The sequence below is a fragment of the Agelaius tricolor genome, unplaced genomic scaffold (genome assembly GCF_023055355.1).
Source record: "Agelaius tricolor isolate 1412-34295 unplaced genomic scaffold, bAgeTri1.0.p SCAF_37, whole genome shotgun sequence".
Classification (NCBI taxonomy): domain Eukaryota; kingdom Metazoa; phylum Chordata; class Aves; order Passeriformes; family Icteridae; genus Agelaius; species Agelaius tricolor.
In genome coordinates, this window is record NW_027269297.1 from 3,977,475 (window position 1) to 4,001,069 (window position 23,595).

Genomic DNA, 23,595 nt, shown 5'->3' on the forward strand with positions numbered 1-23,595 from the left:
GCACAAAGCAAATACTGAGCCAGGACTCAGGCTGGGCCCTGGCAGGAGCAGACCCACCTTGGCCACGCCGGGGCTGCCGGCGGCGTCCTCGGGGGCCAGGTGCACCCTGGCCCTCTCGTAGGCCATGTCCATGTCAGACTTGGCAGCGCTGGAATTGTCTGCAAGCACACAAAAATCCTGCTGTGAGCACCTCCTGCACTGCAGCTTCACAAACAGCAGCTAGCACACCAAGGGCAGCAACTTGGCACCTTCATGCTCCTGTTATTTCCCAGCTCCTTCTGGTCTGGAACTTGAAATCCTCCCATGGATTTCCACCCATGGTTCCCAGGTGTACAACACATCCCAGAACTCCCACACACTTTGTATGAGGTACAGTCATTATTTGGAGATTTGGTGTGGGGCTTTTTGTCCACTGAGAATGGGCAGAGCACTGGAGAGAGGGAACTCTGATGAATTCAAACTTTGAGGTGTTTTTTATGGCTTTCTGCAAAACTGCTTGAGGTGATGCTGCTGATGGTTTATTTCAGTTGCTGCATCTTATTTTCCATACTCTACAAATCCTTGAAATCCTTCATAGGGTTAACATTAAGTTTCAGGGGCCAATTTCCTCATTTGTGAGAGCAGTTCACCCTCTGAGCTCATCTGTTGCCCATCTAGATGTTGATGGGTTTGTACAAAAGATGGGATCTGCTGAAGAAATCTTATTTATTTTAAAAGCCTTTTTGGAAAAATTAAGCATATTTTCTATTCAGTTCCACATCCTTGGAAGTCATAGTGCCAGGATGTAGCTGTCCTTGCTTTATCAATCCAGGTCACCTTTTATACCCTAAAACCAGGCTCTGCTCAAGGGGAGGGACACAGGAAGAATATCAGACAATTATTACAATAATAAAAATAAAAATAATAAAAACACAAATAAAATTAATAATAAATTTAAAATAATAACAATAATAATAATGGTTGCTGTTGTTGTTGTTATTGCCAGGAAAAGGCAAATCCACCAAATTTTCCTTGCTGATTTCAGGAAATTATTCTTAGTAATATTTTTTTCACCAAACTAAAGAAATTTTTTGCACCCAATAAATTGCCATTTCATAGGGAGAAAATTATAATCAGCAACTTCTAAAAGTCTCTCCACACAAAGCATTTTGTCCCCAATAATTTCAGATCTTTTCTACAACTTGTCCAAATTGTGGTGCTGAAAGTTACATAAGAAATTCCCTTACAGGTCTCACTTATTTAATTCATTAATTTGAAGTCAATGCTACTTCCATTCCTTACTTCCCAATTTTAATACATCTTAACTACATGAGGTCCTTGGCTGTCCCATCCACTTTCCAGGAACTTCTCTGAGCCAATCAATAATGAAAACATAACTGGGAAACTCCTCCTATTTGAAAACCTTGAACAGGATTCCCATGGCCTGAAGAATTACAGATGAGTTTAAGAATCATGCAGGAGTTGCAATTTCCTTTAACAAATAAAGCTATAATAATTTCAACCTTATTTCTATGCCTAATATATCTCCAAAGTAGACTATTCAGACAAGTTTACATTTTCTTCCTTACACCTTTTACCTTCAGTCACTACATTGTTCTTACACTTCTGTTTTTATAAATACAAATTGCTGCTCAGGAATAAGCTGGGCCCTTTGGAAAAGCAATTGTCCCTCCTGAGTGGTAAATTCTTGTCACCTAAAAAATTCAAATTTTTAATTCTGAATTCTTTCCCCACCTGTCCCTCCCAAGAGACAAACACTTGAATTTGCCCAGGATTGCCCCAAGCTTTGGGAAGTTGGCTTTTGGAACCAGAATTTACACCATTGTGAGCTGTGACCATGTGACAATACCACCCCCTACCATGAAGGGCTGAATTCCATAAACTGAATTTCAAAACCCCAGTTTTTATTTCTGAAGGGTTTGACTCCTTTCTCCCACCCCAGCCAGGCCAAGGGAAGAATCCCACTGCCACAAATATTCCCATCAAACTCAGAGTATCCTTTCCATGTCATCTTGAGGAAATGGCCTTGAATTCTGCCAGGGGAGGTTTAGAATAGATATCAGGAAAAATCTTTTCATGGAAAGGGTTGTGAAATACTGGCACAGGCTGCCCAGGGCAGGGGTGGAGTCACCAGCCCTGGAAGTGTCCAAAGGACATGTGGCTGTGACACCTGGGGACATGGTTTAGTGGTGAACACAGGGTGCTGCTGGCCTGGCAGTTGGACTTGAAGATCTTCAAGGTCTTTTCCAATCTTAACCATAATTCTGTGATCTAAAAATATAAACAATCAAACCTGCCACTGGGATCAGAATAAATAATTTAATAATCAGCCTCCAAACAAGAAAGTTGACCCAAAGTTGATTGTCATGAGCACTTACAAGCCATAAGATATAAAATAAAAATAAATAGTAATGCTGTTGGTGCTATTAACTGAATTTCCTGGACACTGCACTATTGTATTTGCATTCCCCCCAGACAAAGGCAGGAATGATGCATCTGACTCCATGTTCTCACAAGGCTAATTTATTACTTTATGATACTATATTATATTAAAGAATACTAACTATACTAAAGAATACAGAAAGGATACTTACTGAATGCTAAAAAGATAATAATGAAAACTCCTGACTCTTTCCAGAGCCCTGACACAGCTTGGCCCTGATTGGCCCAAGAGTGAAAACAACTCCCAGCAGAATGCAATGGAACAATCACCTGTGGGTGAACAATCTCCAAACACATTCCACACGAGCACAACACAGGAGAAGCCAATGAGATGAGAATTGTTTTCCTTTTCTCTGAGGCTTCTCAACTTCCCAGGAGAAAAATCCTGGGCAAAGGGATTTTTTCAGAATGTGAATGCCACAGTGCAGCATTAAAGACCCTAAATCAGCTACAAACAATAAACTGGGGTAACAGAAAGAGCAGCTCCATTTGAGCTGCTCTGACTCCCTGTCCATCTCCCTGCCCCCCCAGATCCCAGGGTGAGCCAAACTCCTGAGGGCATTTTCAACCCAAGCACTCAGGTTCTGGCCCCACAGGCAAGGAAAGCATCTCCCCAGCCCTGCACCCTAAAAACCCAGGGAGAGGAGCACAGGGAGGCATCTAAGGATGAGAGCTGCTGTCTGCCCAAAGCAGGAGCCCTCCCTGGTGCCCACAGGGATTCCTGGAGCTGCTGCAGGACGAGCTGCACACCCAGCCAGGAGAGCAGGAGGTGCTGGGCAAGGGGAGGGATGGATCCTGTCTGAGGAACCCCACACTGCTGGCATGGGCACTGCACAAATGGTGTCACCAGGATATTTTCTGAAAAATCCTCTTTGGCCAGGATTTTCTCCTGGGAAGCTGAGAGGCCTCAGAAAAGAATGAAAACAATAATTATCTGATTGCTTGGGAATGTGGTCTGGAGATCATTTACCAACAGGTGCATCTTGGATTGGTTCCATGTGAATTGTTTTAATTAATGACCAATCACAGCCAGCTGTGTCAGACTGAGTCAGTCATGAGCTTTCATTATCATTCTTATCAAGCCTTCTGATGTATCCTTTCTATTTCTTTAGTATAGTTTTAGTATAGCATTCTTTTAATATAATAAATAAAATATAATAAATATAATAAATGTGATAAATGTGATAAATATTATATAGTAAATGTGATATTATAATAAATATAGTATAATAATTATAATAGAATAAATATTATAAAGTAAATATAATAAGTATTATATGATATATGATATAAAATCAGCCTTCTGAGAACTTGGAGTCAAATTCTCATCTCTCACCTCGTCCTGGGGACCTCACAATGGCAACTGCCACAGTCCCTGGCAGCATTCCTGCCTCATGAAAGGGAAGGAATGAGAGACTTCACAAACTAGGCTGCTGCCAGCTTGATGAACTAAAACTTTACCAACCCTCTACACAAAGATGGAGCAAAAGATAAAATGCCTGTCAAGGTCACAGTGAGCAACACTTTCCTTCCAGATTTTAAGGTACAGGCTTCTAATTCAAGAGGGTTTTTGTGCTCTTGACTTCCAAGACACTATTTGTAAAAGCAGACCACAAAAATAAAAACAGATTTATAAATAATGACTGGAAACCTACAGCTGATACAAGCTTTTAATTCCTTGCTGTAAGGACCTTTCACAAACAGAGCATGGTCTGACAAATCCAAATAATCATTTCATGAGTCAGGGAAAGAAAATACATAAAAAGTTGCAGCAGTGGTTTCCCATTGCTCACCAAGGGAATCTCCACAGAATTTCAAGGTGTGCAATAAAATGACTCGACAGCCACTAACACCTACTGAAACACCCATAAGTTAAAAAACAATAACACAAAACCATTCAAGGCCAGGTTGGGTGGTGCAGAGATGGTGCCTTCCCTGCCACCTTCTGCCAGTGCCACATGTCAGGGCTCTGGGGAAACAGCTCCAACTCTTTGGGGAAAAAAACCCCACCAAAACAATAAGACAACTTCTGTTAACTTAAAAATAGAGTTAGGAAGGCTTACTTCCAGGGACAATGAAGGGGTGAAGTTGTTACATCCAAAAGGCCCTGCTGTTTTATTTCTGCTTTCTATTTCCCTGCCCCCAGCCCAGATACTTCCATGAATTAATTCTACCTTTCTCCACCCAAAGTTAGTACACTTATAAAGCAGAGTAGCCTGAGCTGGCAGAATCTCATTCCCTCATCTGCTATGCTTCAAGCTAGATAACCACACAAAAAACCAAACAGTTTACAGCCAGCCCCAGGAGCAACTGAGGCAGAAGTGTTTTCTCCCAAAGCAATTTTTAGCAGTGTTTATTAATTCTAACAACAAGCAAATCAAGGAGATGTTGAGATAACAGCACTTCTTTGACTCTAACAATTTTCTTCTCTCTGAATTAATAATAAACATGATCAATATTCCATGGAGTCTGAACACACAGTAAGCAGTGGAATAGAATCTAAAGCAGTATCTTGATCTTTTCATTGCAGACATCAAGATACTTTCTGTGCAAGCTAAACAGTGAGAAAAAATCAGCTCTGTTAACTGAGGCAAATCATAATTACCCAATTAGATATGCTCCTTCTGGCAGTAAAAATTAATTCTCTCTATCTGCTAAGCTCTGTGTATCTTGGCATAACTTTTATGACACATAAAAGGAGAAAGGAAGGACAAATGGACATACCCACTGAGAGGTTTGCAGGGATCCTTCCATATCAAAGCTCCTAAGAACACACAGGGACTGTCCCTGAAATGTCACAGGGCTGCACAGGCAGAGCTCACTGAAGTGCCTCATTTACCTGGGGAAGGGGCTGTGTCCAGGGCAAGGATTAATTAATTTACCACTGAATCAAATCTGCTGGTGCATTTTGTAATTCCTGGTGTAAAACAACCTCACACACGTGAAGATTAAGCCAAGCCCTGTGTGGGTCAGTCAGTATTTTCTTTTAATTTGTCTCCCTGGCTTAGAAAGATGTTTTACTCACCCCAGCCAAAATCCTATTTCTCCATCACATCCACCCCTCTGGACAGTGACATGGAAACCATGAAGAATCTAAGTGGGACCCTTTACACTTGCCCAGAGGAACTGAAGAGGAAACAAATGAGCCCTCCAGTGTTAAAACTGAAGGAATTTCCCATTGCTCTCCTCTGTGCACACCAGCAGCTTTGTGTGGCAGCAACAAGTGACACAAACCTCACCCTGGGGAAAGCTCTCAGTGCTCAGGGCTCCCTCAGCCTGGCTCCCTCCTTCCTCCAAACCCTTCAACCTCTCACACTATGTTCCTTTCTCCTAAGTCACTCAATGGCCAAGGTGAGCAATAAAAGCATCTTCTAAAGTACCCAGGGCACCTTTATTCCACTGATTAAACATCTCTCTATTAACAGTACCCGAGCATGAGCTTGGATTCCCTGACAGAGCTTAATTTATTACTCAGCTAACAGAGACAGATACCTGTGCTCTGTGATTCCCACAAGAACTCCAGTTTGTCCACCTTGAAGCACAAAGCTGCCCAAAACACCAAGCCCAGAGGAAAATGTCTACAGTGGAGTAACTGAAGTTCCCCAAAATGACACTGCAGCATCAAAGCAGCTCAGCCTCATAAATGTCTCCTCAGAGCATCCCATGATCCATCACCTTTATTATCCTCTCAGAAGAACATTCCTCTAAAAGCAGCAAAGCAATGTAATGTGCTTTTTGGGACAATCAGCCAAGCAAGAAACGTGTGTCATCTTTTATTTGAAGGATGATGGCCTATCATCATAATTCAGTTTGTTTCAGTAATATCAATTAATAAAGCTCCTCATTTGCAGGTCTTGGTAGCCAAATGATGTTCCCCATTGCTGATAATGACAGCAAGGGAATGCTCTCTGGGATAATAGTCCATTTGTTACTAAATAATTTTTTGACCAATGAGTTATGAAGCAGCACCACTGCAAGATGATTATCTACCATGAACAGGACTGCAAGATGATTATCCACCATAAACAGGAAAATTATCTAACCCAGCACTCCAGAGATCATGTGGTTTCCCCCATGATTAGATAAATTACATATTCCCCACAATTTTGCCAAGCACTACTTACTAGAAGCCTCTGTAGAGCCTGCATAGGGAGGTGATGAAAGGCTTCTTCTGAAAACATGCTCAGAGTTTTCTGCACCAGAAATCCTCAACATGTCTGAAATTTAAAAGCAAATGTTGTAAACACAAGGTATACCCTAATAAAATAAGTTTCACTAACAATAAGAACCTTTAACTAGCCACTTAAGTGGCTAGCCATTTAAGGCTGACTTAAAGATTCTGAAATGTGGACATTAAATATTAAATTTATTATTAAATTAAATTAAACCTTTTTCCTGGTTTTGATTTAATGAATCTTTTTCCATCTGCAGAGGCAAAATTCAACTCCATCTATTTTCCTGGCTTTACCTTCAGTACTGAGTCTTTAGGCTGAAAAGACACATATCCAGCAATTCTTCTGCTGGTGTCTAGAGAGCTGAATTTTCCCAACTCCCTCTCTGCATTCAAAATGAGAAGTCACTTATTTTTCCCCCTTCCTTCATCCCTCAATATCATTAAGAGCACAGTAATATTGCCCCATTGAAGCTAAGAACTATCCAAAGGCTTCAAACCTGAAATGAATCCAAGACAATCCTTAACTATTCTGATAAAATGAAAATCCTTCGCTCAATAGCAGTGACATCAACAGTGGATCAAATGTAGTGAAAGGACACAGGGGAATGGCCTCAAGCTGAAGGAGGGCTGGGTTAGACTGGATTTGGGGAGGAAATTCTTTACTATTAAGGGCAGTGAGGCCCTGGCACAGGGTGCCCAGAGCAGCTGGGGCTGCCCCTGGATCCCTGGCAGTGCCCAAGGCCAGGCTGGAGGGGCTGGGAGCAGCCTGGGACAGTGGGAGGTGTCCCTGCCATGGCAGGGGTGGCACTGGATGAGCTTTAAGGTCCCTTCCAACCCAAATCAGTCTGGGGTTCCATGCCAGGACTGAAGGGGATGCCCAGGGTGTGAGCAGGCCCCAGGGGACAGCACAGGCTGGGATTCTGTGAGTAGTACAAAAATTAAAGAAGATGCCAGAGGACAGCTCCTCCATGTTTCCAGAAGCATTACCCATTTCCAGGGCTTCCCCAGACTTTTCAAGCTTCTCTCCACGCTCCTCCTCCAAAGCACTGGGTGTTTGTCTCTTCCCCACCTTGCCGGCTCCAGCGCTGATGCCGCTCACGGAGATCAGGGGGGTGCCCTGGCCCTGCTGGGAGCAGGGGGGACAAGCAAACATCAACCACCCCTCCCTGACACGTGTTCCACACCCTGCAGCCTGCACAGACCCCCAGGAACTGCTCAGCTTGTGCTCCTCAGCCCCAGATCCCCAAGGGGGGCTTGCCCTGGGATCTGCAGCTCCCTCCCAGCGGGGCCTGGGGACTCCCAGCTTGACACTCTGAGCATTCCCTGTCCCTCTGCCACCACGGGTGCAGCATTTTCCACACTGCTCAGGCAGAGGTGACATCATCAGCAAACATCAGAAGTGCTGAAGCACCAGCAGAGCACACTCATCACCATGGAATGATGCACTTGGGAAGTTGAAGCCTCCCCACCAATCCCCCAGGCACCAGTGTAGGCTGGGTTTTATGGGCTGGTTATACAAGTGCCTCAGTCCTCAAGCACTGTCATTATGAAATTAATATGTAGCATTTGCTTTATGACCTTTGGAAGAAGGAGAAGCTCTGTGTGCCCTGCCAGGAGAGCAGAGGGCCTGCCCCCCAAACTCACACAGCTGAAGAGCTCCGTGGTCAGCCCCAGGTAGTTGTGCAGGGCCAGGAACGTCACCCTCTGCAGCCTCACCATGATGATCTGCAAGCAGGGAACAAAGAGGCAGCAGCAATGGATTTAGCATTCTCCCACACTCATTCTGGCATTTAGACACAATCATGCACCAGGGTACCTGAAAGCACTCTATAAAATACAGACTGTACCCTAGACTGAAATTCCTTTTTAGCAGCTGATAAATTGAGACAGAGACAGATTCAAATGATTTACCAATGACTTCACAATCATTTGATGGCATGAGAATCCAAAGTCTTACTCCCAAACACCAAATGCTTTTTGTTTCCTATAAACATCAATAGTAAAAGTGCCTTGAAACAGAAGCATTTGCTTCCAATTTTCCTCTTCATTAAAAAAATTATTCCAGCTCTCCCCATAGAGAACCTGTCCCACTGCCCCACAAGCACTCAAAGCTAACACTGGCATCAGTGGCACCTTCCTCTGCCCTGCCAGCTAATTCCCACTCCTGAGCCATCTCCTCTTTTTTATCAGCTCTCACAGAGCAAATTAATTTGGTGTTAATGATCTGTTCTCCTTCAACCAGCAGTATGAGGAGGTTCATGTGTTGCTCATAAATCATCCAGAGACCAGAACAGTTTGCAAGGACAAACAGATTCAGAAGTGATGGCAAAGCAAAAGGACAGCCCAGAGAGACTCCTGGGGTCACCCTGTGGCTGCTACACCTGTGGGACAAGGCACCAGCCCTGGAAATGCTGAACCTGATCCCTGCACCACCTCCCACCTGCAGGAGATGCTCCCTGGGGAGCTGTCTGAGCCCTGCAAGGCAGCAGAAGGTGAGCACAACTGACACAAAGCACAGCTCTTCCCTCAGGTGCTGACAGAGGTGTCTAAAGTGAAAATTCACATGTCAGTCTGAATTTTGTGACCGTTCCAAAGCATCAGCCCTCACCAAAGAGCTCCTGAGGGTCCAGCAGTCCTGTTTCAGGACATGTGGCAGACTGTTCATGACTCTCAGCCATTCTGGAGCCTTCCTGGTGCACCCCAAGCTGCAGAGCCCACACCAGCAGCTTTCTACTCCCTAGGGACCAAGAGACTCACACTGCAGGTCTGGCTGATTGATGAGGGTACCCCAGGCAGAAACTCAGTCCATGGAGATATACAGATACAGAAATTGTTTTTTCCTGTTTGGGATAATACTGGATTATTAAGTCTAAGGTTCAACAGCCAGCGGAACAAGTCCAAATCTTGATAAGATGTGCTGAGCAGTTCTGTATCTAGCAAAGGATGGAGGATGAGCTTGCTGAGCCTCTAAACATCCTCCTGTAACCTGGAAATGAGAGTGGTTCCCCTTCCCCCTCAGCTCTACCTACCTGCACCACCCTCACAAGGGTTTCAGGATATTTCTGGAACACATCCTGGAAGGCACTGGCTGGAAGCCTCAGAATTGTGGATGGAGAGGCTGCTCGGGCTGAGACGGTTTTATAGGGAGCAGGGTGACCCTAAGAGAAAGTTCCAGAGACAGGGGGTTAATCCATCCATGATCCAATCCAATTCCTCCCACATTCCTGCTGTGCTGCTGTGTCTGACAGACACCTCTGACCACAAAGAGCCTTGGGCTGGTGCTCCAGGACCACGGGGGTGCAATGAGGGTGAATTCACACCTGCATCAGAGACAGGGCAGGGAAATGAGAGCTCCAGGGAGCTGCATCAGGGCAGGGCAGTGCCAGGATCTCAGCTGTGACACAGCTGAATTACACAGCCAGCCTCTGAGAGCCCACCTAGTCAAGGCTGCAGAGAAAAGAGGGTTTGTTGATTTTATTCTCTGTGCTGACAACCAAGTTATTTGCTGCATAAACAACCCCAGACTCACACAACCAGTGAAAAACACAACAAAATTGTACAGCAATTACAGACATAATGGAGGAACACAAAAGACAGGCAGACTTCTTGTGTTTCAAGATATATATATATATATACATTTTTTCATATATATACACACACTTTAAATATTCCATGTGACAAAGCCAAACAGCTTCTCTTTACTGGAGACACAGTGGGTCTAGACCATCCTGTTCAAAGAACAGATGGGGAACTAACAAACAAATAAAAAGTGGGTAGAATACAGAGATTTTTTTCACACTGGAAGGCAAGCCTCTGGGTTTGGATCTTCCCCCTTAAATGAGAATAGATTTTAACAAAACCTACTGCCAAACACTTGGATAAAAAGACAGACAATATCCCTTTCACCCACTCAATAAATGCTGGAAACAACATCTCTAATTCATAAATTAATTTACTAATCCATCAAATATTGATTTACACAGTATTGATAAGATAAAATGAGCCTTTTTGCAGCACAGAGCAGGAGCAGGGGAAGAAATGGAGTTCCTATTTTAACAGCACCTCACAGCTCCAGCAGCTTTTCCCCCCCAGAGCAACACAAGGCACCTTTTTCCCAACACTGACACACAAATGTTAAATGCTGAGTACAAACCAAACTGCCTGCAAGACTTGCAGAGCATCACACAACTCAACACAAGCACTCTGAAGGAATTCCTGCCTAAAGAACCCAGCCAAACCAAACAAGAGACTTTCTCTAATCACTCTGGAAAATAAACCTGCAGCTCTGTCTGCCTGCTGGTCTGGAAGGCTCCGTGAAGCAGATTCTAAAATTAAATTAAATTAATTGGAACCAATTTCTTAATTACACCAACTTCAGCTGACCTTTTTATAAAATCTGGGGATGATATTAATAGCCTTGATTTTCAAGTTCCTGAGGGATCTGAAATTTTAAACATCTCTTTGACCTACAGTTCACAGCTCCCAGTGTCCTCAGTTTTCCCAAGTTTCTTTTAATTAAGTAAAGAAATTAACAAATAACATTTCTGTGCTTTGGCTGCACCCAAAAATAAATGCAGCAATCTTCTTTTACAGGCCAGTTTGAAGTCTGGCTTTACATGAAGAATTAATTTGGACTACCCATACTTACATGTAAAAGAAAATGTATACAGTCTGCTTTTAAGCACTGCATTTGCCATCAACTGTATTTTCTTCCAATCTCTACAGCAAAAATATAGTAAAAAAACCAAGGAAATTAATTTTTTATCAAGTTTAATGGTGTTTCATGAGTTATTCCAAAGAGAAGACTGAACCCTGGGTATCCCAGAACTCTGGTCTCTAGTCTACCCAGTAAAGTATTTGGGTTTTTTCTGGAAAGTGCTCAGTGCTGACAACCTCAGAAAAACAGCTTCAGGATAATAACAGATAACAATGCAGAAGCCTTTTTCTCCAAAGAACAGCCCATTCCTCTGAGTTTTCAGCATATAATTTTGCCTCTCTGAAATCCCTGCATGAGAGCAGCTCTTCTGAAAGGGCCAACACCATGGCTAATGGGGCTGGGACATGCAAGAGCTGTCAGGGGAATGTGAGGAGCAAATCTCCCATAATTGTCACTTCTCTCAGCTCTAATGTTATCAGCAGCACAGGGAGAATACCACGTTCAAATTATACTATTTTGCAATCACACACTGAGATGACAAGAACAGTTAAGTTATAATCAGTTATGAAACAGGGTTTTCTTCAACAGAGAACTTTTTGTTCTCAGGGCAGGTAATTATTTACTTCTGTCTCGTTCCAAGAGCTGAGGCATCACCTCCAAGCAGCAGCTGAACACAGGTGACAGCTTATGGCCAAATCCAACCAAGTTTGGTCAAAAAATCTACTGCAAGAAACATGGATGTTTCACATTCTCCCATCTGCAGGGGTAGCTCCTTTTTGGACCCAAAAATGTGAGATGTTCTCCCCATTTCCATGGTTGGATTTTGTCTTCCTTTGCTCCTTCCTGACATCCTCTACATCAACATTGCTGCACCCAAAGCTCTTGCAGCCATCAATCACTTCTTTATAACCTCATCCATCTTGTCAGCCCTGCAGGCTCACCTTTATCCAAGTGTTTTTCCAGCTTCTTTTAATCCTGACTTTCATTTTTCCCCCCCTTAATCACTGCCATTTGATCAATATTCCTCACAGCCTCTTCTTTCTCCAACTTTCTTATTCCAACTATGCCAGCAGGCCCCTGTTTTCTTAAGAGCATCTCCACATGGAGGACAAGAGAAGAGTGAACCCCAAATCTCCAGGAATCAGCATCACATCTCTGCTGGAGCAGCTCACTCTGGATGAACATTGACTGTTCTGGGAAAAGCTCTGGCTCACACACAGGCTCTCAGCAAGAGCTGCTGAAAACAGAGACATCAACAAGGCTCAGCTCAGAGATTTCTTTGGTATTTGAGGCAGTATCAAGTCAAAGTCATTAAGTGCACCTCAGAAATGTTCCAGAATACCAGGAAAGGGGCTGCAGCTACTTTGATTCAAAAGCTTCCAGTTTCTCCTCAGAGTTTGGAGAAAGCAGCATCAATCTCTTCTCAGAATAAGGGGAGCTCATGTCACAGCTGCTAACTTTGTATTCAGTAGAACTGAAGGGACTTTTCAGTTTAAAAGCTGAAAAATTCAATTAGAAAAGTACCACTGGTGTGACCTTTCTTTTAGGTCCACCAACCAGATCTTGACACTTCTTGCAGCACCCCCAACATTCTTGCACAACTCTCAACTAAGTGAGGGACCAGCCTGACATCAGGTGCTGCAAAATCAGTCAAAAGAATCACAAACCCAGCTCAGACAACTGAAATCCTCTCTGAATGCACCCTTTCTTCACAGCACAGCCATGGGCTTGGTGGTGCAGTGAAATCTAATTCAGGTTATGGTATCTGCAGGATGTTCTAAGACTCACTCACTGTTTTGGGATGACACTGAGGGGTCTCCTCTATTTTGATCCACTGCTACTTCCTCTCTCCTTGCCTATTTTCATGCTACTCCTCTACCTAAAGTCTGCAAGGAACATAAGGAAGAGGAAAAACAGCAATGAAACAAGCAGCTCACGAAGCTGGGAAGTGAGGAACAAAAGAGTTGTAAAAATAAATGAGAACAAGTTTAGCAAAAAATATTTCAAGTTTTTTTCATTACAGATTCTTCTGCAGACTGCTAACTCTGTTCAGCACACTTTCAATCATTTCTATTTTTTTTTACTTACCACTGGTTTAACTAATGAGAAAGAAAAAAAATGTCAGAATGAGAATTAAAAATGAAAAAACCCCAACAGGATAAAAAATGAAAGACAACCACTTTTTTAGAAAACAAAGCCATAAAGCACTGCTACACAAGGATAACTTTTCTTATATTCATTTTAAACAAGCAAGAACATGACTGGTATTCATGTTCCTTTATGATGGCCCTATTATTTAGAATATTGTCATGAAGACAATTTAGTGGTAGAAGTAACTAATATGAATTTACAAAAATATTATTAATTTGACAGCAAGAACTAGACTTGTTACAGTCCAAATTATTCCCTTTCTACAGAGAAAACTGTGACCATGCTTAAAAAATGTTATCACTGTTGACAGGTTTTATGGGAACTACAGATATACATAATATAGATGTACAGATAATGTGGATATAGAGGTATTGACTGCTTTTGGAAATGACAAAGAACACTTCAGAGAATCCTTTAACTCACAGAATTCACAGAATCACTGGGCTGGAAGAGACCTTCAAGATCATCGAGTCCAACCCCTGAACTCAACCCTGGCACCCAGTGCCACATCCAGGCTTTGTTAAACACCCCCAGGGATGGGGACTCCACCACCTCCCTGGGCAGCCATTCCAGAACTTTATCATCCTTTCTATGAAAAGCTTTTTCCTGATATCCAACCTATATTTCCTTGGCACAGCTTGAGGCTGTGTGCTCTGGTTGTGTCAGTGCTGCTGGAGAAAGAGCCCAGCCCCAGCTGAGCACAGGCACCTTTCAGGAGCTGTGCAGTGATGAGGGCACCCCTGAGTCTCCTTTGCTCCAGGCTGAGCACCCCCAGCTCCCTCAGGGCTTCCTCACAGGGTTTGTGTTCCCAGCCCCTCTCCAGCCTCGCTGCCCCCTCTGGATGCTCTCATCTCAACTTCCTTCCCAAGCTGAGGGGCCAGAGCTGGGCACAGCACTCAGGGTGTGCCCTCACCAGTGCTGAGCACAGGGGCACAAGGACCTCCCTGCTCCTGCTGGCCACAGCATTCCTGACCCAGGCCAGGAGCCATTGGCCTCCTTGGCCACCTGGGCACTCTGCTGGCTCATGGTCAGTCAGCACCCCCAGGTCCCTTTCTGCCTGGGCACTGTCCAGCTACAGCACCCCCAGCCTCTGGCATTGCAGGGGGTTATTGTGGCCAAAATGCAGGACTGGGCACTTGGACTTATTAGACTTCATCCTATTGGACTCTGCCCATCCCTCCAACCCTTCCAGGTCTCCCTGCAGAGCTGCAGAGCCCTCCTACCCTCCAACAGATGGACACAGCTCCCAGCTCAGTGTCATCTGCACATTTACTAATGGAAGACTCAATCCCCTCATCCATGTCATCAACACAGATATTGAACAGAACTGGCCCCAGCACAAAGGCTGAGGGACAGCACTGCTGACTGGCTGCAGCACCATTCCCCAGCACCCTCTGGGCTGGCCATGCAGCTCCTCACACACACAGCAATGGCACCTTTTGATGAACAGCAACAGCCAAGCATGGCAGAAACATGGCACAAGGTAAACACGAACAGCTTAGTAACTAGATTTATCTTCATCCTCTGAAATCCCATCCTGCCAAAATCCTTCAGGAAAACACCTTCAGGGCTTGGGTATTATCAAAGATGTTGAATTCAATTCCTTCCATTTAGGTATTCCTAAAGTGATTTCAGCAAAACCATCAGTCTAATTCCAACTGAAACCAAATCCACCAATTTTGCACTGAGTAGGATCAGCACTCAGCTCATCCTGGCCCCTGCCAAAGAGCACAGCCCTCAGCTGGCCACCAGCACCACTGATGTTACAAAACAAAACAAATCCATCAACTGGTTTCACAGTATAATTACAGTACTAACAACTGTCAGATTTGTTTTCATTAGACTAAATAAAACCAAATTCATTAGCAACTCATCAAACATGTAAAAGCCTGGACTGCTGGGCCTCAACCTGGTCCTGCTCCTGCCTGAGAGGAATAGCAGATTTGTCTTTCCAAACAAGCTGTGGGGCTGCTGGTAGATAAAACCAGCACTGGGAGATAAAAGAAACAATGGGAAGGATTCCACTGATTGATGAATGGAAAAAGATATTTGCTTTTACAAATAAATTTTAGGTTTGCTGATAAATGAAATTAGACATTGAAAGATAAAAGAAACAATGGGGAAGAAAAACCCCTAAATTCTGTAAGAATTAAAAATGAAAAGGGAGGGTTATACATTAGAGGGAAATCTCTGTTATCAGGTGTATTGGGAAGTCTGAACCTCTCAAGTACCTCAGCCAGTGGGGAAAGAGAGAAGGGAAATGTGGCTGGGAAATTGGGGTAAAAAGGAGGGGGCATCCTCCAAAAATTTGACAGATCCCAGGGGAATGCCCCATGGCCTCTGCCTTTATTCAAATAAAGTAAAAGGACTCCTCTGTCTCCTTTTTGGACATAAACTTCTGATGTTTGTGGATTAATTTTCCTGACATGCCTGAGCTGTGATTTGAGCAAATGGAAGAGAGACAAAGGGATCACTCAGATCCCTTTGTGATCTGAGTTTTCCAGACACAAAGGGATCACTCAGATCCTCCTGCCAACCAGAAGCAGCCAGTCAAGCACACATTTCACGAGCACCCTCCACACTACCAAGCTCAGCTTACTCTTGCAAAGGCCTGAGAGGAGGAGAATTATCAAAAAAGCCATTTTGCATCCTGATTCTTCCCTAGGAATGCCCAAGGGCTGCTGCCCCAGCCAGCTCAGTGGGAGCAGCAGGGATGTGCCCTGCCAGGACTCACCGTGATGACATCCAGGATGCTCAGCAGGCTGTGCACGCTGTCCCCTGCCAGCACCTCCTTCACCACCACCTCTGTTCCATCCTGCAAGCACACACACAGCATTACTGCAGCCTCACAGCTGCATTTGGGCAAACCAGCAGCATTTCAGAAAGCTCAGGTGCTTCTTTTCTCTCTGCTTTGATGCAGTTGTGCTAATTCCAACATGGAGTTTTAAACCAGCTTTCTAGAAGTGATAAATTAAAAGAAACTATGAGCCAGTTTTTTCCAGGGATGTTGTGATCTGCTTGTCTTTGCTATGTAACACCAACAAAACACAGAGGCCCAATGAGCTCCCTTTACTGAGGGGTGACCTCTCAAGAGGTTGTACAAAACAGGAGCAGCAAAATGTAAAAATACACAGAAATCAGCAAATTTGACATAAACTCCAAACACAAGCCCACTAAACTTTCAGGCACTGGAAAACTGCTTGCATCCAAAAGTTAAACTCAAAGCTCAGTCAGGATGAAGGTAAAAATTAAAAATTTAACTTGGCAGAAGGGATGACATTGACATCAGAAGGGACTGGTGCTCAACATTTTGAGACCCACATGGAAAACAAATGATCATCTTTTTTCCCATCTACCCAAAAGTCAATCTGACTCTTTCACCTCCCAGACAAACCCACTGACTCCTGCTGGACTATTCTGAGGTGAGCCTGGTCTCTCCTGCTCTCTGTGCCCAAATCCTTTCTGTAATGACCTTTAAAAGGTGAATGTTTCCAAGCCCATCTTGTTCCCTGTCTTCCCTCAACAACTTCTGCATCTCCTGTGTGAGGATAATTCCAGCTGCCTCATCAGCTTTGTGTTCTGCTCTCTCATCTGAGACACGAGGGACTGCTGCAAACCTTGATCTTTACAAATACCACAGCCCCAAAGAGCTGGGATTAATCCCTCCTAAACCACTGTGATTCACATGTCTAAGTTTAATCAATGCTTAATGATTCATGCCAGCCTATCTGCTGTGCCAACAGATTTCTCTCAGGAAGTGCAGAGCAGTGGGTTCTTGTTGGAACCCTGGATGCTGAGAATTTCAGACTTTCTGTGCTGACAGGCACTGACCCACAAGAGAACACTGCATTTGACCTAAGGCCATGGAGAAGGCTTCCAAAACTGAATGACAGAACTGGGATTATGAGTGTGGAGTGTGACAGAAGTGTGTAATATCACATGGTGGAAAACTCAGAGTTGAAGGTTTTAGAATACAGTAATATATGTAAGGCAAGATGGAGAGTTTAGGGTGGAGGCTGGTCCTTCTTCTTCACCTTCTTCATGGGTTTGGGTGGTTTTGTGTAATTGGATAAAAAAGTCCACATTGCAGGGCATGGGTAGTTGGTTATTGGGTTAAAAGTAAAAATAATTTAGGGTAATTTCTTAATTGGACAGTTTATCCTTAAAAGACCTTGTAGAGAGAGAGATACATCTCCATTTATTACCTTGTTAAAGTACTGCAGAACTCACAGCTTGTGAGACTGTAAGACAGATAAGAACTAACAAACATCTGAGTTTGAACAGGTTCTTACACTTTCTTGGATGCAAACTTCCAGCTTTCCATCCTGCACCACGTAGATGCTGTCGTCCAGCTGCCCGGGACGGAAGATGTACTCGCCCTCGTGCAGCTGCACAAAGAACATGTGCTTGCACAGCTCCAGGAACAGGGGCTTCTCAAAGTGCCCAAGGACCCTGCAGCAAAGAAAATGCAAAGGCAAAACCTGAAATCACCACAGCCTTTGGAAAACCCTTCCTAAATTAGCAAAGCTCCAGCCGAGAGGAGCAGAGGAACAGCTGCAAGGAAGGAGCACCAAAGAGCTCCCCAAAATAAGGTGCAAGAGCAGCAGGAAACACAGAGCTGGAAATGCTGGGGCTCCTTTGGAGGAACCCTCCAAGGAATGCAGGCTCAGAAGGAAAGACAGCCAAACTTCCTCCAGCAAACACCAGCATGGCCTGTGAAGGGGGATAAAAATAAAAACCAGCCAGATACACACACTCTGTGAGAAAAGTCACCCCAGGAACTTCCCCTCTCTCTAAGTGCAGCTGCCCTGCCAATGGAAGCAGGACAATGGAGAAATACTGAAAAGAGGGAAAAGCTCCTGTCATCTGCATGGAATTGCAAGTTTGGAATATTCCATCTCCTGCTGGTAACATGCACCTGGACTCCAGTCAGTCACTGCCAGGCAGAGAGAAATATGAGTTTCACACTTGATCACTCTGTACAGAGCTCCAACAGCTCACATTTATCAGGATCAATCCATCAAATCCTACTGCAATATCAATTAGTCATAGGAGACCATAATTTCACAGCAGCAAGTTCAGATGACTGAAATAGCATTTTTATTTGAGAATGACTGACCTTCAGGACTATATTATATCACAACTGGGAGGAAAAATGAACATCCACAAGCAAAACCAAAATTACAGATTGGAAGATCTCCTCTTTGCTGTGTCAGCAATTTAACCCCTTGCTGAAGGGCCATAAAGACCAACCCTTCTTCTTAGTCTGCCAAAGAGCTGTGGGGATTAAGTTGACTTTGATTTATTTGCAACCTTTTCAGGCAGAGAGGTAAAAGATCCTGCAGCCCAGGGAGCTGTCAATATGGTATCCAATTAACATTTACCAATTATGATGCTTTTCTGTATAAAAAAAAAATTGCCTGATACAGCCTAAACAGAAGTTTTAGGATGCACTAGATCTGTTCATGTTAGAACACATTTATTAGCACTATTCCCAAGCTGAGACAACTAAGCTACTTCCTTTTTCTTCCCCCATCTCTTTTTTTAATTTTTAAAACAAACTCATCTATTTTCTTAACATTTATAGAAAATTAAAAGTCATTCATTTTGTCCTTATGCTCTGATGAATTTCAGTCAACCTCCTCAGGATTCTGACCATGCAATTGTAAAATCCAAGATTTGACACAAACTGTCAAATATTCACATCACCTGAACATCCATCAAAACCAAACTCTAAATTTCTCTTTCCATTTAACATTACCTGACATTCTTAAGCATGTACAGGACTTCTGATGGCAAGTGGGAATTCTTGACATCAAATTCAGTCAGATCTGCCTCTAGCAAAGAAGGAGGAGGTTCTTTCCTCTGCAGAGTTGGACATTCCTTCTTAATACGCAGAATCCTAAAAGGAAAAAGGAAGTTCAGGATGCTCCCTCTTTTGTACTAATAGGAAATGTTAGATTTTTACTAATAGGAAATGTTAAATAAGCATATAGTAAGTATTAAAATCCACCATCCCAAGTTACACATTATCAATTAGCTCAAACATCCCACCCTCTTGCCCCTCCTCACCACAACCATCCCAGTCCAGCAAACCTCCCAGCTGATCCACAGCTGACAGGACTGGGAAAAACCAACAGCTACAGAAAAGGGCTCTGCTAGGGATAAGTTCCACAAAAACCCCAAACCAGCCCCCATGATGTGAATTTTCCCCTTCCCAAAGTCCCAGGTACCTTTTAGCCAGAGATAAAACCTTTGCCCGTTTCCGCATCCGCTGGCGAGGGACGGTGTTCCCAACCAGAGAGTTGGGAAGAGTTGTAACCTAGCGGGGAATATGGACACAAAAACAGTCACAAAACCCCAAAACAAAAAAAAACCAGCCTGCTAATTCCAACCCTGCTGAGGCACCAACACATTTACCAGCCATTAGTGTGAGCAGAGTGAAGAGCTCATGTAACACCTTGGAGGATTGGAATATCTACTTCAGGATCACTTCCTTTAGATAAAGCAAGTAAAGTATATTTTGATTTTACCAATCAACTACTACAGTGCTAATGGATGGTAGAGGAGAAGAATTCCTAGCTGTGGTTCTCATTCAGGAACACTCAGCATCAGGAAGGGGAGTAAGGCACTGATCTCTGCTCTGGGACAGGGACAGGAGCCAGGGAGTGGCTGGAGCTGGGCCAGGGCAGGTCAGCTGGAGAACCAGAGCACACAGCCTCAAGCTGTGCCAAGGGAAATTCAGGCTGGATATTAGGAAAAAGTTTTTTACAGACAGGGTGATAAAGTTCTGGAATGGCTGCCCAGGGAGGTGGTGGAGTCCCCATCCCTGGGTGTGTTTAAAACAAGCCTGGATGTGGCACTGGGTGCCAGGGTTTAGCTGAGGGGTTGGGGCTGGGTTAGACCTTGAAGGTCTCTTCCAACCCAGTGATTCTGTGAATTCTGGGAATTCTGTGAGCTCAGGGCAAGGTTCTTCCCCCAGAGGGTGCTGGCACTGCCCAGGCTCCCCAGGGAATGGGCACGGCCCCGAGGCTGCCAGAGCTCCAGGAGCCTTTGGGCAGCGCTGCCAGGGATGCCCAGGCTGGGGTTGCTGGGACAGGGGCTGGGCAGGGACAGGGGCTGGGCTGGGGGATCCTGGTGGGTCCCTTCTCCCTGAGGATATTCCAAGATTCTATCTGGCTGTGATGGTGACACCCAAGGCCTTTCCTTGCATTTCCTAGTTCCCAGGTGCCACCCTCTGGAGAAACACCACAACTGCTACACCAAGCAAGCCCCTCATCAAGTATTTTCAAAATATTCCCAGTTTTCCATTTGTCACCCTAAGAGCTGAATCTCTGCAAAAGGTTTCTCTCCCAAAAGGAATCTTTAATTAGTTTGGAGGGATTTTTTTTTTGAAAATAAAATCTTGGTATGTTATGAAAAACCCTGGAAGTGCAACCCACAGCAGTTTGGGTGTAATGTTTTCTGCCTTACTCAGGAAGAAAAGCAAAAAGTAAGGTCTAAAACTCAAACAAAAAACTACCTGAAATTATTTTCCCATGTGGAATTCTAAGCATTCTTTACTTATGTGAATTACATATAAACAGCTTGGTTAAAAATTATTCAAATTATGAAGTTGCACATGAAAATCATCAAGACTATTAAAATTATGAAGTTGCACACACAAAACTTCCTCTCATTGAAGGCTTTTTTGGCCAAGTTCTACTTAAAGGCTGACCTGCCATGAAAGATTCAGGGAGCAACCACCTCCTACACAATGAAACAGCTCCAGAACTGAATATTAAACCCACCAGTGTCTAATTAAGTCAAAGTGTTTGAATTCACCTCAATGAAGTGTGGGAGGCAGAGGCTGGGGCAGTTCACAGGAGGAAGTGTTCCTCCACACAGGGTGACTAAGGATGGTTACTTCCCTGTACCTTATTTTTCTACAGATGTTGGGTGCAGGGAGTGCACACCTGGACTTGGCAGCACAGGGAACAGCCAGGACCCTGTGAGGGTGGGCAGGCCCTGGCACAGGGTGCCCAGAGCAGCTGGGGCTGCCCCTGGATCCCTGGCAGTGTCCCAGGACAGGGCTTGGAGCATCCTGGGACAGTGGAAGGTGTCCCTGCCCATGGCAGGGGGTGGAATGGGATGAGCTTTAAGGTTCTTTCCAACCAAAACCAGTCTGGGATTCTGGGATATTTAATCAATTCCATACAGGAGTTAGATATTCATTGATTTATTCCTGCCTTCACTGGCTGCAAATATTTTTCAAAGAGGAAAGGTCTGGCCAGAAAGAGAAGCTGCTGCTGCTCCACCAGCAATGCAGTCAGTACTGCAGGAGAGCTGAAACACCCACAGCATCCCAGTGACATTTACAGGCTGGAGGCCCTGGGCCAGGCTCTGCCAGTGAAGTGTTGCAAACTTTACACCTCTCAACTTTACACTGGATTTCACCAGGTGCCCTCACCTTCCTCATGATCTTCCTCCCGTAGAACATCACTTTGTCCCTCTTGCGGAACCTGTACTGAGGCACGTGGGGCTGAAGTTGCTCTGGAACAGAAGCATCACATCAGAAACCCCCTGCAGCAGCTGGGAGAACACCTGAGCACAGCTTGGGCACTTTGCTGCCTCCAGAACAGCTCCTGTGGGCAGGGTTTGGGATTTAAACCACCCTGGGATCCCTCATTGCCCAGCCCTGGCCAAGCCAGACCCAGGCAGGGCTGCCTTGAGGCTCCACCTCAGCCCCAGAGGAGATAAAGGGCTCTCTAAACACACTGAAGGCTTGGGCAGTTTTAATCTCCTCAAGGAAACCTCTAATTCAATCATTTCTCCATCTGTGACAGTGAAATCACAGCAGGGGTGAATTCCTCTGCAGAATTCACAGCTGGTCCTGAGGCTGACACTGCTCACACCCCAAAGAAATGAAACCTGCAGGTGCTGCAGGTGACAGTTCTGGGCTCACACCTGGGGAAGGGAACCAACACAAGTTCTCCATCCTTTAAAGCTGCTGTCCTGCAAGAACCACACCTCTGCAGCAAACAACTACCACTGAAAATTACAAAAAGACTCAAGATTTATGGAAAAATTGGGTTTAAAACTTACATGGTTATCAAGTACTTACTAGACTGTCTCACTCTTCTGTACACGACAAACACAACAACTGCTATAAGCAACAGTGCAACTGCAGCTCCAATTGCAATTCCAGTCAGCTGGGAGGGAATTTAGGGAGAAAGAAGTTAATGATTTTCAACTTCAGAAGTTACTACATACTTTTTGAAGGGCTGAAGAACACTCAGCTCAGTGAGATGTCTAAAAGTCAAGCACGTCCATAAATACTTAATTTTTAATTCAAACATCTCATATGCAAGAAGTTTAAACTGCACCAATGACCAGTCCTAAGATCACATGGAAAATATTCCATGTTTTCCTTCCCAAAGATCTGGGAGCTGATCAACTCAATGTACAGGGGGTGTGTGAGGGCATGGAGGGACAGGGGAATGGCCTCAAGATGAAGGAGGGCAGGGATGGATGGGATATTGGGAATTAGGAATTGTTCCCTGTGAGGGTGGGCAGGCCCTGGCACAGGTGCCCAGAGCAGCTGGGGCTGCCCCTGGATCCCTGGCAGTGCCCAAGGCCAGGCTGGACAGGGCTGGGAGCCATCTGGAATAGTGGGAGGTGTCCCTACCCATAGCAGGGGATGGAACTGGATGGGCTTTAGGGTCCCTTTCAGCCCAAACCAGCCTGTGATTTTAAATAACAGCAATTAATTCCTGCCTCATGCACAGTGAGAGCAAAGAAACCAACACTCAGAGTTTGGCAGTGGCTCAGCAGAGCTCATGGAGCTCAGGAGAAGCTGCTGTGGATGCACCCCCAGCTGCTTGCAGCTCTACTTTACCATGGTGGTCTGGATCCTGTCCTCCACAAACTGCAGGATGGGGGTCCCACCTCCCAGCACCACAGCCTGGCAAGAAAAAGGAAGGTGAAATTAATTTCCCACAGGTGGAGAAAAGTCCCCATGAAAACACCTCAACCAACTGGATTGTGTTTTTCTTTGACTTATAACCCACTTTGCAAAGGGAAACATTCAGTGGAAAGGGATCAGTAGGGAAGTTTTGTGTTGCTGTCAGTTCAGGCCTAAACCAGGGTCAAACAGAGATGAACACTTTTTTAAATCATTCTGTATTATTCA

General features: G+C 44.6%; 1 protein-coding gene across 6 annotated transcripts in view; it reads right to left on the bottom strand.

Annotated features, from left to right (window-relative positions):
• PNPLA7 (patatin like phospholipase domain containing 7) overlaps window positions 1–23,595 on the bottom strand; it is a 133,673-nt gene that overhangs the window by 106,867 nt on the left and 3,211 nt on the right. Inside the window, exons 3-14 of one of the 6 annotated variants that reach the window (XM_071453760.1) lie at window positions 23,302–23,367; window positions 22,528–22,615; window positions 21,874–21,956; window positions 19,658–19,746; window positions 19,186–19,326; window positions 17,717–17,876; window positions 16,159–16,239; window positions 9,646–9,774; window positions 8,261–8,341; window positions 7,604–7,739; window positions 6,567–6,659; window positions 58–158 (exon numbers count right to left, since the gene is read on the bottom strand). In XM_071453760.1, coding sequence (XP_071309861.1) covers window positions 58–158; window positions 6,567–6,659; window positions 7,604–7,739; window positions 8,261–8,341; window positions 9,646–9,774; window positions 16,159–16,239; window positions 17,717–17,876; window positions 19,186–19,326; window positions 19,658–19,746; window positions 21,874–21,956; window positions 22,528–22,615; window positions 23,302–23,367 — 1,248 coding nt within the window. Of the gene's footprint in view, window positions 1–57; window positions 159–6,566; window positions 6,660–7,603; window positions 7,743–8,194; window positions 8,342–9,645; window positions 9,775–16,158; window positions 16,240–17,716; window positions 17,877–19,185; window positions 19,327–19,657; window positions 19,747–21,873; window positions 21,957–22,527; window positions 22,616–23,301; window positions 23,368–23,595 lie in introns of those variants that run through there. The other 5 variants (XM_071453759.1, XM_071453758.1, XM_071453761.1 and 2 more) reach the window with 5 other exon arrangements.